Source organism: Polistes dominula, unplaced genomic scaffold (genome assembly GCF_049000335.1).
Source record: "Polistes dominula isolate Pdom_NZ unplaced genomic scaffold, Pdom_raw_medaka contig_26, whole genome shotgun sequence".
NCBI lineage: Eukaryota > Metazoa > Arthropoda > Insecta > Hymenoptera > Vespidae > Polistes > Polistes dominula.
Window position 1 is genome coordinate 964,891 of NW_028300939.1, and position 20,202 is coordinate 985,092.

The 20,202-nt window shown below is 32.1% G+C and overlaps 1 protein-coding gene across 6 annotated transcripts in view; it reads right to left on the reverse strand.

Moving 5' to 3' along the window:
• Positions 1-10,259, reverse strand: part of LOC107072366 (uncharacterized) — a 134,622-nt gene extending 124,363 nt beyond the window's left edge. For 2 of the 6 annotated variants that reach the window (XM_015332238.2, XM_089171469.1), the window contains exon 1: positions 8,270-10,210. In XM_015332238.2, the coding sequence (XP_015187724.1) occupies positions 8,270-8,360 (91 nt within the window). In that variant the 5' untranslated portion in view covers positions 8,361-10,210. The other 4 variants (XM_015332232.2, XM_089171470.1, XM_089171471.1 and 1 more) reach the window with 4 other exon arrangements.
• Between the last annotated feature and the right edge of the window lie 9,943 nt (positions 10,260-20,202).

The window sequence follows — 20,202 nt, forward strand, 5'->3', positions numbered from 1 at the left end:
GCAATGATTCCACAGGTGTGGATTTCACACTAAATTTCTTTCTTTCCAAATATTTGTGTATGACTGTTTTTGAGATACCAATTAAAAGAAACCAAAAAAGAAAAAAACAATTTCTCACGTCGATAAGATATTTTTTTTCTTGATGGCATATGTTTCAAACTTTAAAATAATATTTCACTTTTCAACTCTATCACATCGATTCTATTTTTTTTTTTTATTTGTCAACGCATAGAGATGGTCGGTAAATTTGAATGCACAGCGATTGATAACATGCAAATATAATTCCGTCTCTCTCTCTCTCTTTTTCATTCGTTTACCCCTTCTTCTATATCATGTCAATGATATTTTGTTGAGAAATATAACAAAACAAAAAAAAAAATCAAAAGAAAAAAACTTATTTCTATATGAACAAAACGATCAATCAAAAGTTAATAATTATTTTGTTCTTTTTTGTTTTCTATTGACCTAGCTCTACAAATTTGTTAAACAGTTTATTTTCAAAGAAAAACTTAATAAAATATAATAGTTTGGATTGACAGATTGAAGTTACGAAATGTGAGAATTCGTTTGAGACAAAAATTTTTGAAAAATTATTACAAATTTATACGAAAAATGTATTTTTATATCTCAACGCGAACAAAAAGAAAAAAACCCCTATTTTGACTCGTTATAAAAAGATAAAGAAAACTATGCAGAAAAAAATGTAGAAATAAAAAAAAAAAGAAGGGAAAAGGAAAGGGGGGAAAAACACGGAAACGAGAATTCGGAAATAGGAACGACGAATTTAAATGGTTTCGTTCCAAGTTCTTTTTCAAAAAAAAAAAAAAAAAAAAAAAAAAGAGAAGAAACCCCAAAAATCAAAGATAAGAGAGAGAGATAACGATAAAGAAGAAAAAAGAAATGATACAAAAGAATTCCATCGATTGTACGATTATAGCAGTTGTTGTCAATGGCACCCATCAATTTCACGAATCTTCCCTTTCACCCTCTTCCCACCCACCCATCATACCCATCATACACGTGAGCTTGATCGTAGTTGATTTTCATCTGACAGAGAAATAAAGAACACGACTAAAGTTTAAAAGAGAGAAAAGAAAATGGGAAAAGGGATAGGGAAACAAACAAAAAAAAAAGAAGTTGCAAGTGGAGAAAGAAGAGAATGAGGAATAGTAATAGTAGTAGTAGTAGTAGTAGTAGTAGAAGGTGGAGAAGTGGGTGGAAGGGTTGGATAGGAAGTAGAAAAGTTTACGCGCGAACAGATACGCAGATTGGACGTGCTTTCAAATCCGAAAGAAAGACGCGATCCATCCAAACAATAGGTAAATGCACTTCCGCAAAGTGAGGAATACTAAACCATTGGCAAACTATGCGACTCGATGAATCGTTGGGAAGGGGGCGTGGAGAAATCCTTGGTTTGACTGTGTGTACCAAAAGAGAGAGAGAGAGAGAGAGAGAGAGAAAGACACACATCGAAAGAATGCAAGTAGAAAAGAAAGAAAGGTATAGAAAAGGAACGGGAAAAACAAATAGGAAAGCTCGAAAACGAGATACTACGGGGGTTTGCTAAAACTTTCCTACCCGAAAGGGGGGAACACACCGGATGATAACCTGGTTGAGGATGGAAAAAAGGTTGAAGAAGGGGGAGTTTAGTGTTCCAAGAATTTTTCTTCCTATGGGTTGGCTGTGCTATCTCGATGCAGCCTGCTTCTGATGCTGCTGCTACTGCATATTAGAGAATCGGATCGATTATGCATGTTGTTGTTGTTTGCTTGTATGCCTCGTGTTTCGAGATAAGATTAAACGAAAGAGAAAAATGAATGCAACGAGAAAGATTGGTTTCTTCGAATTTCTTCTTGTTTTTTTTGTGTTTTTTTTTTTTTTTTTAATCACGTTAAAGTTTAATTTATAAATGAAAATATAATGTTTCATTTTATTTGGTTTTCTTTTTTTTTTTTTAGAAAGGGAGATGGGGAATTGTACGATAAATTCGTTGTTCAAAATATAATATGTATAATATACGATAACATAAAAGATTAAATAAAAAATATAATTTTACGATACATCTACTTTGCTCGTTGTAAAATTATGAGAGAGAGAGAGAGAGAGAGGGGGGAGGTTTTATAACGTGGTACGGTTTTAAAAATGGAAGAGAAAATTTGAAAATTATGAAAGAATCAAGTTATACGTTAAAACTAAAATGGTATGGTAGAAGAGAGTATCAGCATAATTTTAAATTAAAAGAATCCTAAACAAGAAGTGTATATAAAAAAAAAAAAAAAAACAGGAAGATAGGAAAAAGAGAAAGAGAAAGAGAGTTAAAACAAAATATGACTTCTTTAATTAGATCTTTCTTTTTCTGACAAAATAAAAATATAAAAAGAAATAATACACAGCAGAGAAAAATCAGCATTGAATAAAAAAAAAAAAAAAAGACAGACAGAGAGAATAAATTTCACTGATAGAGAACTACCACGATCAAGGAACGTGAGTTTGTGTCGTTGAAAACAATAAGCCAAATGTAAATGAACGAAAGAGGAGGATACTAAGAAAGGGAAAGAGAAATAAGGGATGAAAGAATAGAAAAGGAAGACAGTAGGGTGAATCAATGAAGGAAAGAAGCTTTTAATAGCTCGACTCGACTTTTAAGACGGTAGCTGTACGGTTTACTACAGAAATTAATTATGCAAGCACGCTTTTCTTTTTCTCTCTCTGGCGGTTACCATGGGCCAAGGTCTTACACTCCTTCATGCACATTTCTTTTAACTACTACAACCAACCAACCAACCAACTATTACTTTACTACAACTACTTCTACTTTACTATTTTACTACACACACAACTTTCAACTAACTACTTTTCTAGTTACCAATACCATTATATCTTTCTACTGTTCATTATTCTACTCAAATAGAGATACCACTAGAAGAAAGAGAAGAATAAAAAAAAAAAAAAAAAGAAACTTATGCTAACTATTTCAGTAACCGATCTCTGTTACGTAAAAGATAAACACTAGTGTATCTATTACCGGAATTACATAACATAACATCTACATATTGGACAGATGATGCTAAAGCATGTGTGTGTACTTAAAGAATTACATTTACATATATACAATGTGTCTCTGCTGACTCGAAATACATAAATATGATTAAAACAACTGTGCATATACGAAGTCTAAACTAACCTAAGTGATATATATATATGCTAAATTATAATCTGTATAGATCAAAGAGAATATTTGACGAATATTAAACTGGGGAACACTGTAAAATCAAATCAAATCAAATAAAATGAACAAAGAAAGATATACATGTACATAAAAAAGCGTATATGGTGTACCACTTGAGTTGCTGCCTACACGCATTTGAAATTTGAACATCTCTCTCTCTCTCTCTCTCTCTCTCTCTATCATTTTTTTTCCACGAGTATAGAGAGTATAGCGGAAGCTCGTTTCATCGCATTGCCTGATGTTCACCTTCGGTGTCCAAATAAAGAGTGAACACGTACGACACCGTTCGTAGCACGTACCACCCGCAAAAATGTCTCTCTCTTTCTCTCTCTCTCTCTCTCTCTCTCTCTCTCTCGGTTTTATCTTTATCTTTTTTCTAGTCTCCTTTCGTGCTATCTATCCATCCTTTTTTCGTTTCAAAAGCTTTCCCACAGAACCTGGTTGGTTTGCTATCAACCAACCCACCTTCCATCTCTTTTCGTTTTTGCATTTCAAACGCACGAGAAGAGGGGAGGAGGAGGAGGAGGAGGACATGAGGGCATGGGGGCCACGAGAATTTCGACGATTTCCCCACCCATTCACCCATCGCGAAAAGAGGCCATCGTTCTCTCTCTGCACGTCAGCTTCAACCATGCGAACGATTTATGGAGATGGCGCCAAGTTTTTTTTGTTTTCACAACCAAAACTCAACCAATCACAATTTTTTCTACGTCTTAGAGATATCTAGCCAATTATAATAGGAATTTACGAGCAGCCCAATTCTTTTCTCTTTCTTTCTTTTAAAGTATTATCGATAAAGTGCCATCTTCGAAAGAGAAGATATTCCTTTTCTTGCGAAATTGATCACACCCACGTACAAACAAACACCCAGACTCACAGAGAGAGAGAGACATACACATTTTCATATAGATATACAAACACATAGTTTTCTAACGTACCTCTCCATTTTTCTACCATATTTTACCTACTCTTAGTACACTTTCTCTCTATATCTATCTATCTCTCTATTTCTATTGGATTTTTTTTTCTACTTTTTTGCAACAGACACAGTAGTTGGGATAGATTTACGATGGTAATTACGTGCCTCTCTTCGTAGCTATTTGTCGCCTCTGCGAACCGTACCAAGAGGAGAACCAAAACTCACGTTTCTTCTTCTTCTTCTTAATCTCTATCTCTATCTCTCTCTCTCTCTCTCTATCTAAACTCGCATGGGACTTAGGTTAGTAGTAGTTCGAACTAACTTTTACACTCGACTCCTTTCGAACGTTCTTGTTCCTTCTTCAGCACCAAAGTTCGCGAAAAAAAAAACACGAAGGAAAGAGAAGGTAACAAACTATTTAAGAAGAATCTTTACTTTTCATTCGAGATAGATAAACTAACGAAAATCATCGTTTATGCAAAATAAGTTTGAAGATTTAATCGATTATCGAATATAAACTCTGCCGAAGGTAATTCATTCGTAAAACGGATAACGATGTTTCTAGCTCGTTGACTCGTACACGCATCCCTCTTACGTAAAGTTTCAAGATGAACAAATAAGAGAGATAGAGAGAGAGAGACAGAGAAAGATATGCGGGCTTAACATAATTAAGGGAATAATTATCCTAATTGTCGTAAGGTTGGTACGTTCCTGGCAGACAGACGAACCGTACTGTTAGATGATGATGATGATGATGATTACCTCTTCAGAAAGCTGAATCTCGATCTCTCCTATCGTCTAATCTTTCTCTATTTCTCTATTTCTCTCTCTCTTTCTCTCTTATTCTCTATCATTAGCTTCGTATTATTTTAGAAACATTACATTTCGTGAGTAAGAAAACTATTGAAAATAATACCATTAATTTTCTATGAAAGAAAATTTTGAAATATTGAAAAACCTTTTGTGTAAAATATACGGGTAATGCTATTAAAATGATATTTTGATCACTTAATAATTTTGACTTGAAATAAAATGTAAAAAAAATGTTCTAATATAATTTATAATTATAACACGAACTTATACATCTTATAAAAATTACAAAAAAAAAAATATAATAAACTATATTAATATAATAATAATAAGAGCGTCAAGTTTATATCTTTATTAAGTAATTATAGTAAAATATAACTTACACTTTTAGCTAGCATTAACTTTCAAGATATGAACCAACCCGTGATACTTTTGTGACGTTAAATGACTCTGTGTGACTTAGAAGTTTATTTCGTGACGTTATACAGAGGATTAAGTTCGTATTTATTCTCTAACAAGATTCATTAGCTATGAAACGCTCGTATACAGTTAATTAAAATTAAAATAAATATTAAAAAAAAAAAAAAAAAGAAAAGAAAAGAAAAATAAGAGACACGTGTCTGTTGAAATTTCTAAAGTAAATTTTATCCGTGAAATATAAACGACTCGTGAGAATAAGAAAATTTAAATTCGATAACTCACTCGACTTTACTTTGTCGCATAAAATAGAAACGTAGAAAAACTTTTTATAGGAAGAAGAAAAATGCTATTCTCTCGATTGTATCTATAACAGCAAAACGTGACTATGACAGTGTAACGACATAAATAAACCATTGCTAGGACAATATGCTGGTATATGTTACAAAAAAAAAGAAAAAGAAGAAATAAAAAAAGTAGAATGATTGGCACTATGGAAAATGTTATACTTTTCTGATACAACATGAATTCTTTTTTATATCAATCAATAATTGCATAAATTACATAAGCTGCTTGAAATTTTGTATTTTTTTATTTATAAAATAACTCTCACGAAATGATAATTATCATCTCAAAGGAAATACGTATAAAGTAATTAATTTATATACGAAATATTCCAAAAATTTTCCTCGGCATGTTCTTTGCAAGTTTGTGAAAATACCAGCAAGTAATACCACCCTTATTATATTATATTTTAACACTAAACCCCTACCCTAAACTGCTTTTCAAATTTTTAATTCAAATTTTCTATTAAAAGGTTATTATTAATCTTTTTTCTTCTCTAGCATTTGATGTATTTATTATTTAAAGCTAACACCAAAATGGATTATTATTATCTGCATTTAATTGCAATCAAATGTAACTCTAATTAAACATCGATCATTTGATGATTATTTATAGATATAAATAAATATATAATACATGTATAGAAATTCTTAATACGTTTAAATTTGCAATCAGATATAATTTTAATTAAATATCGGTCATTTGGATTAGTTATAGATATAAATAAATCTATGTAAATTGTTGTTAGATTTGGTGTTAAAACAAATAATTACTTTAATCTATCAGAGGCATTAAACGGAATACGTTGTTCAATTTTACCACACGTTGACATCGAACAAATGTATTTGATAGAAATCCCTATGATCAAAGTATTACAAATAATATTTAAAGGACTGTTTAAGCAACATTCTAGAGAATTAAAATAGATTGATTTAGAAACGTTTTTACTTTTAAATAAATAAATACAAAATATATCGTAAATCGATTTTATTCTTTGTCGGAAAAATGTATAAACGTTTCTTTTTTTTTCTATTTTTCTTTTTTATTTTCTTTTCTACGTTCTAACATAAACCCGATCGTTAAGGTACTAAAAGAAGCTTCGTAAAGATTTTCGTCTCCTTCTAAGCTAGAGAAAGAATTACAACGTTGACAGAGATGTTGACGACGACGACGACAACTACGAAGAAGAAAAAGAAGAAAAAGAAGAAAAAGAAAACGAAGTAGAAGAAGAAGAAGAAGAAGTCAACGACGATTTGTACTTTTTCAATAGTAAGAAAAAGTCTACGTTGAAATGGTACGACATTTTTACGCTCACAATAACGCGTTAGACGTACAAAAGTCATAATACAGTTTGTCTCTAAAATGTTTGATGATTTGTCTTTTTTTATATCATTATGTTTATTCATTTTAAAGAAGACTAAGATGAATTATTTTAATTATAAGCAACAAGGGGAATAAATAAAATCAATTTGTTCAACTAGTTTCATAAGATTTGAAGATACGTACACATAGACACACATAGACACATATTCATCTCGTTTACGTAACTGCACCGGATCGTAGAAACCTTTGTTCGATCAAAAGCATCCTCTCTCTCATCTGCTGTTGCTTTCTTATAGAAAAGCAACTCGTTGTAAGCGACAATATTTTCCATTAACGTTTGTTTACAATTCCCTACTTTACGTATGTATATGTAATAAGTTTCTTGTGTGCATCATATTCTACTCACGTGTGTTTCATTGTTTTTCTTTTTCGATTGAACGAAAGCACAGACTAATAAAAAAAAATAAGCTCCTTTTTATGGTTTCGTACTCCTTCAGTGTGAGACGATATTTCAAAAATATTTGTCTCAACCTTTCCTTTCCATCCCTATATCCCTTTTTCTATAATATAAACGAACCCTTAAGACAAACGAAACAAACAAAGTTATATTTTTTAAACTTTAATAATTTTAAGTTGCTAATATGTTGATTTTTTTCTTCTCAATTCTTTAGTACATCATTTTATCATTTGCACATGTGTCTATGTGTGTGTTTTATCCTTCACTTTCAACCTAACAGCCTTTTTCTGTTCTTTTTTCCTCGTCCATCGTACACGACCCATTCATAAGAAACAAAATAAAAAAGTTAACGTTTTAAATGCATAAACATTGCATATACCTTGAAAATGGTATTTAACATTATTTGACTGCTTGTCGATAGAATAATAAAACAACACCGATCAACGGAATAATTTTGAAAGTGTCAATTTAAATTCCAAATAAATGTTTTGCACAGGATTTTTACGATAGGAAAAATAATGGGAGAAAAATGAACGCGAACCAGAAGAGAGAGAGTCAGTCGATCATCCTATGAAAAATGACATTCGATGAAGTCCCAATTCTTTCACGACAGATTTTTTTATTTTAGTATTATATATGCACATAAAAAAAATATATAAATGTATATAAACTACGACCATGTTTTCAGTCAAATATATATAGAGAGAAAAAACTCTTGAATTATTATTAAAAAAAAAAAAAAAAAAAAAAAACACAGAAAAGGGCTTACCCAAGTTATCCGTACGGACGAGTGTTGGTCCATGCAGGAGGAAGAGTAACAACAACAACGTGGTGGTCAGCATGACGGTGAATAAAGACATGTGACGATGTAAAACTATAGTATATATATTATATATATTTAATATATATAATATATATATAACAATCCTTCTCTACACCTCTAACGACTAATTACCCTTCGAGATAGGGTCACTCGAGAGTAGCAGTCAGGCGCGAGAAGGTAAAGGGTGATCGGTTAACCTCGAATGAATCCGCGCACCAGCAACAGCAGCAGCATCAGTACCACTCCCATTTCGATTTATCTCTCTTCCAAACTTTGATATCAACGATTATTCGTTAAAATGAACTTGTTTTTTCTTCTTTTTTCTTTGTAAAAATCAACGTCTCTCGTATGATGTAATATAATCCTTCCTCTTTAATATTATAATAATAATATTTATGAAAAAGAAGAAAAGGAAAATAAAAAAAAGGACACAAACACACACGCGCACAAACACACTTAATAAAAAGATGAAAGATAAAAAGCTTATGTTTATCTAAACGTATGTGTCATATATCCTTCCTTTTGATATTAATCCTTTCTATTATTATGCATTAGTATAGATTTTATTTTATCTCACAATCACAGATAATCGATGATAATCGTGTCACTAATATCACTGCTGTCTACTCCGTTATACTTTTCCAACGTCATCCTGCAACACCCCACTGTTGTTTTTTATTTATTTTTATTTTTTTTTATTTTTATCTTTTCCAAATAAACACCCACGTAAACCAACAAACCAATCAACCAGCAGCAACAATAAACAACCAAACTAATTCACCGTACACCTAGTTCGAGTTTTTCCACCGATAATTTAACGATAATTTATTTGCTTTAGTTTTTTTTTCTTTTTTTTTTTTTTTTTTAACACGATCGTATCTAACTAAATAATCTCTCTTTGTTTTTTTAGTTTGATCGCACAGTAACTTTCCTTCCCTCTAATCTTTCTTGCACAAGAGGGTAAGCCCTTCTCGTCGTTCGAAGAATACGAAGCTCTCTCTCTCTCTCTCTCTCTCTATCTAACTCTCTCTTTCTCTCTGAGGATTCGTTCACGTTGTTCTTCGACTCTCTGGTCACGTGGTTTTTCTACTTTTTTTTTTTTTATTATTCTACTTCTTCTTCCTCTACTATTTCTTCCTCACCTCCTTCTCCTCTTTACCGTCCACTCTTACCGTGAAAAACTTTTGCCAAGAACCGAACCACACAAGTTCCACGGACGATTTTTCGCGCTTCTCGAGAGAAAGCCAACGATAAAAAACAACAACGAAAAAAAAGGAGAAATTCTTTAACAGATAAAAAAAAAAATAACACAGAGTAGAAAAATATTTGAGAGAGAATCCGTATAAAGGATATACCCTTCTAAACGAAAGGAACCAAAAAAAAACCGAGTAATCCAACGGTACGAGAGAAAGAGAAAAGGATAGACACGTTATAATAAAAAAAAAAGAAGAGAAGAGTGAAGATTCTTCTCTACGATTTCGTGTTCTTCTTCGTTTGGATGTGGTTCGAGTTTAAAAACTCGAAGTCGGAGCTAAAAAAAAAAAAGAACACAAGACGGTAGAAACAGAAATGTTGAGAGGAATAAACCAAAAAAAAAAAATAAAAAAAAATATGCAGGTAGATAGATAAATGGATGTAGAGAAAGATAAAAAATAAATGAATAAATCAATGCGAATATAGTTAAACGCTTAGAAAAGATAGACAGAGATGAAATGAGAGAGAGAGAGAGAGAGAGAGAAAAAGAGAGAAAGAAAAGAAAAAAAAATTCAAAAGAAATAAATTGATATGCAGATACAGTTAAATGATTAAAAAAGAGAGATGGAATGAGAGAGTGGGAGAGTGGGAGAAGAGAGGAAAGAGAGAGAGAGAGAGATAAATAAGACACAAACTAACCGACAAACACACGCCACGAAGCTCGCCGCGCGACTGACTCAGGCTGATTTCAAAGCAGTCGACGCGTGACGTCACGATTCACGCATCCCACACCACCCCATCGCTCTGGACCAATCGTCGTTCTAGTCCCCCTCTACTAGCACTCACCTAACTATCCTCCTTCCTCCTACACCCATCGCCACCCATCGCCACCCAACGCCACCCAACACCCACCAACCCCCTATCTACTGCTTAAGCTGGTGTTCCTCTTTTAGTCTTTGGAAATTGGTTAAATTGGCGCACGCAGGAAGAAAATGGTCCTGACCTCATACAAAACTTAATCTCATTCGAGAAAAAGAGATATCATTCAAATCAATTATATTTTCTGCTATGATTAGAAACAATTTGTAATATAAAAATCAATTCTAATTGGAAAAGAAATTGTTTAAAGATCAGACATTAGAATTATTTATTATATCCTGTACTTGAATTTGAATTTTTTGTATCATATGTAAAAAATATTGTAAAAGTATTTAGGTGTAATTCAATGGAATTAATTTAAAAAAAAAATATATAAATGGGTAAACTCTATAAATTAAAATTGTTTAAATAATATATTATATCATTTGAAAATAACAATTTTGATAAAAGTAAATTTAATCGAACTATCGTATTCCAGACGATCTTTATCCTGTTATCACATTTCCTAATAGTTACAAAATACTCGAGCATACCTAAAATTCTTTGAAATTATTGCACGAATTGTTCGCGACTGAAATTGAACAATTTTCGAAATTGTTGCAGAAACGTCGATCAGGTGCCACTTCGACAGCAAGTTAATACCTAAACCACAAGGTACCCAATTAAAATTTAATTTAAATTACTCTCGTTTCATTTTGAAATAACTTCAGAAAAAATCCCTCATGAAATAACATCTAATAATATTTTTTTTTGGCTCGACCATTAATGTTCTATTTTTTCAAAGAAACTAAAAAAAATTTGACCATGAGTCTAAATATATCTGAAAAAAACTTTCCTATCTCTACTTCAAACGCGAATCATTCAAATCTTATTTTGCACAAGTGTTTGCTCGGAAAACAAAAAAAAAAAGGAAAAATATAAAAAGATAAATAAAAAAATTCTTAGATGTAATATTTATTGCACCTGGATGCACATTCGAGTAAGCATTGTATGAAAAATCATATTTTGAAACAATAGTTCATTTAAACTTTGTTCATAATCCTTTTCATTGCAAAAAAAAAAGTATATTTAAATCTACAATGATGATTTAAATTATCGACCATAAATCTATTGAAAGTACGATATTTTTAATTTAATTAAATATTTTCCAAAAAATGTATTTCTGCAGGCTAAAGTTTAATTACAATGTGAACAATGGAGAAATTAAATTTTTCTACAATTAAAAATACCCAAAAAAATAAAAAAATAAAAAAAGAATATTATCCGAACGTACATGAAGCTACCTTTTAATGCTAAACCAAATATTTAAAAACATTCTTGTTTTAGGGGAAATTCAAACGATGTAATATACTTTATAAATGAATTAATTTAAAAAATCCTACTTTCAATGAGGTTTACAGAAAAGATCATACACACACAGTGAAAATTAATCTGAGCAAATACTTCACTTCGTTACTGTATAAATAAATAAATTAATTGTATAATATATATATATATATATGTTATGATATATAATTTGAACGAAAACACGTAGTAACGAAGTTTAATCGAATTTTCAAGTCGGCAACCTCGCGATCGTGACCTCACACTAGTCGTATCGTTGACGAAAGTTTACTGTAGAAAGCTTATCCCTCTTGGAGACCTTACTCATGCCGAAAGAGGTTTGCTCAAGGAACCCTTGTTTCGTAAGCCGTCATCAGCTTGTAAATTAGCTCATAAAATTTTCCTTTAAATCGCTTTAACCCTATCTCTCTCTCTCTCTCTCTCTCTCTCTCTCTCTCTCTTTTACTTGTACGTGTCTGCTGTGTCTGCAAGATAGAAAGAAAGATATAAAAAAAAAAAATAGATAATAAAGTCTTACACGATGAAATTTCATTGCAAAATATAATAAGACATAAGGATGGAGAGTATTATACCCCATAGAATTTTTGGTAATCGTCATTTTTAAACAAAACTCTTTGGAAGACTGAGAATAAAATAAATAATCAAAATAAAACTTTGTTGAAAAAAGATCATGGAATAAACTAACAGTGTTTGCCTGTTCCTTCGAAAATACATCCGTTCTGGCATCGTGGTAAGAAGAGGACCCATTGGGTTAACGGGTTTCTTTCCTGTTACAAAGAGGATGAGGCCATGTGCAACGAAATTCAAGGAGAACCTTCCTAAAAATATATCCGAAGCCTTGTTCATCACAGAAACGATAGTACGCTTTAATTTTATTTATCCGGCTTACCAAAAACCTTTATGCCAATGCCTTAAGGTTAATAGAAATTTTTGTAAAGAAAAAAAAAACAAAAACATTTTTATTTTTTAATCTAACGAAAAGCATTTCCAACCGAGATCTATTCTATAATCTGTTAATTGGAATAAATATGCTTGAAATTTGTGTACTGGCACAGTTATTACACCTTTATTTTATGTACAAAAAGCATAACGTCAAAAGTTAATGTACAGAAATATAATGGAAATAAAATATTATTTCATATTCCAAAAAGTTGTCTACTAAAATAATACTCAAATTTTTCGAATAACTTTAACACGTTGTAATTGAGTTAAATAGAAAAAGAAAGAAAATAATTGTCTAAGCTACCAATATTAGCTTTTCGTTGATTGTAAAAAAATAAAAATGTTCTTAGGATGACATTTGGCTGGTGAATATTAAAGTTGGTAGTTCTAAGCAAGTTGAAGAAGGCGGGTTAAGGTCCATAAAACGCATCCTCCGCAACGGGAGCGTTCGTGTCGGTTCCTACGGTGTTCTACTTAAAACTCCCTTTGCTCTTCTCTGTGCTTTATTACCCGGACGACTGGTAACCAAATCGTGCCAAACATTCGCTGCTGGATGCTTGCATAAACACCCTTCTCATCCTCTCTTTCATTCTTTAGAAAACGTTCCCTTTCCATTATTCTTAAAAGGCGCAAAAGATATTCTCTTTCTATTCTTCCCTTTTTAGAAAAATCGATAATAGTTCCATACTTATTTTTACGCATTTATCCGGGTCACCGTCCTTAGATATCCTCGTATTACTTCGCTACGATTTAACGACCTAACTCCCACCCCCACCATTGGACGAAGATAAAAATATGCACTTTAAACTTGGGCATCGTAGTTCACAATCTTCAATTTGATAAACGTTTAAACGCGTATCACGAATCTCGACTATTAATACCAAATGATTTCCGATTAAAATTATCAAAAATGTTTCAACATATTCGATCAATTTTTTATTTTACTGCAAAAGAATAATAACCGTAAGGTCCCGAGATGTTAATTAAAAACAAGTTTTGCGAAAAAAGGACGAAATACTTGTGACCAAAACTAAACCATAATACCAATTAATAAATAAACAGACACTAGGGGGGATGTATTAAACTATTTTTTTTTTTTTTTTTTTTTTTTACGAATTCGGTTGATTCTCACTCGCGGTTTTTTTAATTTAACTTTTAGAGTGCTACGTGGTGATTCTACGTGTCGTCGATTTGCGTTAAAACAAACGAGCGGATTCGAAATCATCGCGTGTAAATATTCGAGGTGCCGAGCGAGTTTGTCGAAAGAAGAGAAAGAGAGAGAGATGTTGAATGTTGAAAAAGGGAGGAAAGGATGAAAGTAAAAAAATAAAAGAGAAAAAAAATTAAAAATAAAAAGAATCTAGGGGGGGAAAAAAGGAAAAATCTACACCATCATCCATTAACAGGGGGGGGCTCGTTTCGGATGCAGCTCTGGACTCGGCAATAGGATCTTTTTCAACTAAACAAACTTTTCTCCTACGTTCAGTTTCGTTTTTAAACCTCAAAGGATAGTTCGGTTACTTGTTTCTAAGGGTTTCCCCGCGAATTCCGATTGGTCATTTCTTTTTTTTACTCTCTCTGCTTCTCGTTTTCTTCATCGATCGAGAATAAACTTTTAAAAACAATCAAAAGTTTATATCCCTTCCTTCTAAAAAAAAAAAAAATAAAACAGAGATAGTTAAAGCAAGTAATCAGGAATTGTTTAAACGTTGAACGTCTTTTTCTTTCTGTATTTTTTTTTTGGGGGGGGGGGGTTGTTTTTTTCCTTTGGAATATAAGAAAGAACTATGTCTTAACGCCCGGTAAATTTTCGACTCTCGAGAATTTTTCATAAATTAGACAGGTGATGCTGACGTTAAAGTACGCCGAGCGTTCGCGAGAAATTCTGAGAAAGCCATAAATATAAAAAGAACCGCCCCCCTTCTTCCCCCCTACTTTCCTTTCTTTCTTTCTATCTATCTCTTTACACTTTCGTATACTTTCTTCGCTTCGCTTCGTTTGGCTCGCGTTGCGGTTTTAAGCAAAAAAAAAAACAACCAAAGCGTTAAAGAAAAAGAGTTAGTAAATGAGGGAAATCACGAAAAGAGAAAAAGGGAGACGAAAGAAACCATTCGAGAGAGAGAGAGAGAGAGAGAGAGAGAGAAAGAGAGAAAGGGAAAGGGAAAGAGAAGAGAAGAAGGTGAAGTCCCGCGAGGAAAGTTGGCGCTTTTAAAATCACATTTCCGTTTTCCCCTTTTCTTAGAAAGCAACGTGAAGAAAACAAAAGAAAACGAAACCGCAAAAGCTTAGCTCGAATAATTATCGGATCGCTGTCTTGCCTTACTGAAAAATATTCGAGTGAGTGAATCTCCTGCTAAAAGCTTTCGACGTGAAGGAGAAGAAGAAGTAGAAGAAGAAGAAGAAGATGAGAGCACAACTTACAAAGAGAGAAAGAGAAATAGAAATAGAAATGAAGAAAAGCAACCCACTTTGTGTGAAGAAAAGTTGAAAAAAAAAAAAAAATAATAAGAAAGAGAAAAAAAAAGATTAAACACGTAATTTTATATTATTTCGAGAATTTATTTTAAATAATATAATATTAAGACAGCTTATTCATCCTTTTTATTTAACTTTATGAACATTTTCCTATGCAAAATATATTTTAATTAAGTATAATATTGTATACTTGGTGTACAAAAAAATACGCGATTAAACTTTAGAAATGGATTATTTGTAAAGTAAAAATGAACGATAGATTTGAAATAATATTTCATTTTTAAACTATTTATAATACAAGTTGAGAATTTTTTTTAAGAGTAAGAAGTCTTTTAAACATTTCATATATTTATTTATGAAATAAAATTTGATGAAAATCAAAGACAATAAAATTATAATCAAAAGTTGTCTAACTCATTGTCAAGTATTTCCAGATCGATGATCATACAATTTATCTTATGTCTTCACATTTGAGTAATCCATTTTGAAAGTTTTTCTTTGTTAGATCGTTTTGTTAATATAAAACAAATTGTGTCAGAAACAGAATATATGTTTCAAAGATAGACGAGAATGGTGAAACATTGCTGATTAATAACACGTATTTACGATACGCTTGAAATAATCTTAAAAGTTAAAATATCATTTTTCAAATATCAGAACGAGGTTCATTGTGGAAAATGATCGAAGAACGTAATACAATTTGAAGATTAATTAAAACTCGGGAATAGAGTGTGTGGCAATGAAAAGAAAAAAAAAAGAAAAGAACAAATAAAACAGAAAGAAATTAATGCGAGTGAACGCAAAATAATCCTGTGAGAGGGAAACGAGGTCGCGAGGTGTTTATAGTTTGCAAAATGTACCCGGTGTTCGAGTGGTAACCAGTAGTTAATCACGAACAGAGCCCAGCCACGAATTTTATGCGTGATTTAACAACGCGAACAACGCCGTCTTCCTCTACGAAAGCACGAACTTAGTGAGCTTTAGTATAGTTATATTTAATACGAAACTTTCGTTGATTAGTCGGTTCATTCCAAAACACCATCCATCCATCCATCAATCAATCAATCAGAGAAAATCTATGCACGAAAGTTCATTTCTATAGGTCCAGTGAAATAGAAGTGAAATAGAAACTGTTAGTTAGCAAAGTCTTTGATTGATTTCTAAAATTTACTCATCACTTATATAACTACTTCGAATAAATATATTTTTCTTCTAAGTTATTGTTCTTGATGATGAATTAATCCAACTAATCTCCTGTACTTGTTTCTTTGATCGACATGACGCATCTCTTTGCTCAACTTACAATTTTTATTTCTAATAATAGAACATTTTATTTTATTATAGATTAATCTTCTAGAAAATATTTCAATATATTTTTTGGTTAATATTCAATTCATTTTACAATAGCAAATCTGATTTCCTTCCTTCCTTCCTTCCTTCCCGTCATTCGTATTGATTCGAATATGAATATCTCGTTAAGAATTTAACGATGCGCGTTATACGCATCTCACGATTCTATTTTACTTCTAGGAAAAGAGAGAAATAACTAGTAAGGATGGAATATGTATATATATATGGAAAAAGAATTCTCCAGACGTTTGTCGCATTTTTAAGTTCTAAGGGTTTTCTTGATCGAGTACCGTACCAAAAGAAAACCCCGTCGTCGATGTGTATGCGCCAAGGAAAAAGTGTGTTTACGAAAAATGACTTTTCGATACGAACCTAGCGACTTCCTTTTCGCTGAGTTTCCACTTCCGCGGGTACGTGGGAAGAAAGGTATAGCAGAAATAGGTCGTGTAAGAAGGGATGTTCATAGAATTTCAATACTTGGGTCATTCTATGTCAAGTTGTCGAATATTATTCGAGTGTTATTAAAATCAATGCAATCAGAAACGCACACATTTATTATTTTTCTATCAATGATTTTTTATTCAATTTTCTTCCCATGCGTAACTAATAAGATACCATTATACCAACTTTCTTTTATGAAATTTTGATGTTTCATATTATGAATGAAAATAATGCATAAATGAAATAATGAGAGATATACGATTATTATAACAAATTATATTGCATCTATATGGTATCAATAATAAAGTTTATTATGCTATTATGTTTCATTAATTTTTTTTTTCTAATTTTTTTCTCACATTCCACGTATAAAATATTATTGCTTTTTATCGTAACTCCGGTTACGTTTGAAGAATTCTATAAAATCTATGAAATACTCTTAGTGAGAACAAGAAAGTTAGTAGTATCTTTAATGTTACGTTCAAGAGTTGTGCTCTTTTCTTTAAATATGTTTATCACGTACTCACGATTCTTTTGATCGAACGACTTATTCGTACGAGACTGTTTTTAACGTCGACTTCAAGGAAAAAGGCGTAAGACGAAAAATAGTTTTCCAATAGCAAAGCAAAGCTCTTCTTCTCGTGGCTGCGACTTCCTTTTTTTTTGTATCTCATTCCATAAAAAAAAAGAATAAATACGAATTGTAAAGTTAAAATTATGTATATTTGTATTAAAAGTAATAAGCTACTATCATGAAGAAGTAAATAACAATTTACTTTGCAAAATTTCGAATTATGTGGTTTTTTTATGAGAGCCGAGGATTTTAATATTAACATTTTTTTTCCACGAAATAAAAATACAACACAGGCGTACACATACCCAAAAACGCGATAAGTTAAAAAAGTGGCAAGTGTATAAGTCGTTCGATATACAGAATGTTGTACTTCATCTTACCAAGAGAAAAATAGAAGGGGAAAGGTTCGTAGGAGGCCCGTTATTCTTGAAATTCTTGCACAGAGTAGGTGCATTTGTAATATTATGTAAGCTGTCCGTACGAACCGGGTTTTGCAATTTGTTTGCTTGGCGTATTACAAAAATATCTATGTTATTTTAAAACTGGTATACACGGTTCAATATCCTCGTTCGATGATCTTTTCTATATAGAAATCAAAATTAAAAGGGTGGGAAGAAAAATGAACAAATTAAACAAAAAAAAAATTAAAATTAAAATATATTAACAAAGATTTTTGTCCTAATGTAGAATGTTGCAAATTAAGTTGATTCGTTTAGTTGAACGCGACACGAATTTTTATGCACACGTATATATGTATATATGTATATAGGGAAGGTAGATACATACATACGTGCATAAATAAATAAAAGTGCGTTTATTCGATAGGCAAACAACGAACAACGTTCGGAGATCGGAGAAGCGATATTTATTCCCCGGCATACCCCCGTTATCCGTGCATTCTTCTCCATTTTTATGATGTCACAGCGGTACGCAAATATTATTCGGATACTTTTATGAGAGGACGTAGACGTAGTACGTACGTACACGGGATATACGTAAAAAGGGGTATACGCACATAGAGATATAGATACCCGACACGTAAAAAACAAAAAAAACCATAGAGAGAAAAAAAATAATAATAAAAAAAAGAAAGAAGGACGAAATAAAAAAAGACCAAAAAAAAATGATAGTAATACGTGCAACGAGGACGCGCATGACACGGTAATAAAATATGAGTTGAGTTGAGTTTAGCTATTTTATTTTTCGTTATATATATTCGTAGGGAATCTCAATTCAAGACGCATAGATAGGTGAATTACTAACACGAATACATCCTACCCCTTCTTCCTAAAACCTCTCCTAACTCTCACTCTTCCAACACCCCTTCTGTCGGATTTTTTAACGACGTGCATCGGACTTTTTTCGCGACCCAAATTCGCGTCGTCGATCGAACTGCAGCAGCCCAGAGTTGCCGACAGACAGGTACGCCATGTAATATGCAAATAATGCAAATAAAAAGAAAAAAAAAAGAAAAAATTACAACGCCTAGGCAGGAAAGTGGCTAACCGTAATTTTCCGCAGTTTAGTGCACGGACAGGAAATGGAAATAAAACGCGACGACGACGACCACGACCACGAGGAAAAGGCGGAAAAAGAAGAGAAGAGAAAAACGAGAGAATCAAACGCATTTTCGCATCCTACCATTACCTCTTTGAAGGTACAAACCCTTCGGGGGATGAGTCGTGGTGAAAATAAAAAGAAGACATTGCATCAGTTTCCTGAGTGCATTTACGCTTTAACGAATGTTTCATTCATCTCCGACCGATTGCTTGTATCCGGAGTTATGGTATATTCTGATCCTCTTTCTAAATATCGATCCCTTTTTCGATTTGATGAAAAATGTAAAATAAAAAAAAAAGATAGAAAAACACGCGAGTATACACATACATACATATATACGTAGTAGTATTAAAAAGGAGGATTGAAATAATTATAATTAAAAAACAACAAAAAGAAATCTATAAATTGCATCGAACTTGCATGCGATTGAAGAAGTGAATCTTCTTAAGTTTCTTTTTCTATTTGTAACTTTATCGAATTATTAAATTATAATATTTTTATTAATTAAATAAACCGAGAATATAAAAAGATAATTTATAGAATGTCATGGAAGGAAGGGGGTTCTATTTGTGAAATTTCTATTAATTATACACACTGCCTAAAAAAATAAAAAAATAAAAAAATACAATGTCCTATCATTATACAAAAAACACGTTAATATTTTTAAACATTATCATCGATTATACCACGTAAATTTTGTACCAAAAGTTAAGGCCCAATTAAGTAAGAAAAAAAAAACATTAAATAAAGATACAGCGATTAACTAAAGTTTTATTACTTTTTTTTATCTATGATACTGTCTCGTATTTTGTTTATTCGTAGAAAAGAGAAAGAGGCCCTTCGTCGACTCGTTACGATGCATCACGCGCAAAATCCCACGTACACTTTCGCGAAAAGTGGAGCGGAAGGAAAACATGGATAGGCGCGTGTGGGTGGGTGTACATCGGCGGTGCAACATTTGCATCATCTTCATCTTCTTCTTCTTCTTCTTCTTCTTCTTCTTCTTCTCACTCGCGAAACTCGAGCGTGACTCTCACACGGATTACGGATTTAAGTTACAACGATAACACTCGGTACGCCAGTTGTAAGAACAGAAAAAAGAAAAAAAAAGTAACACGAC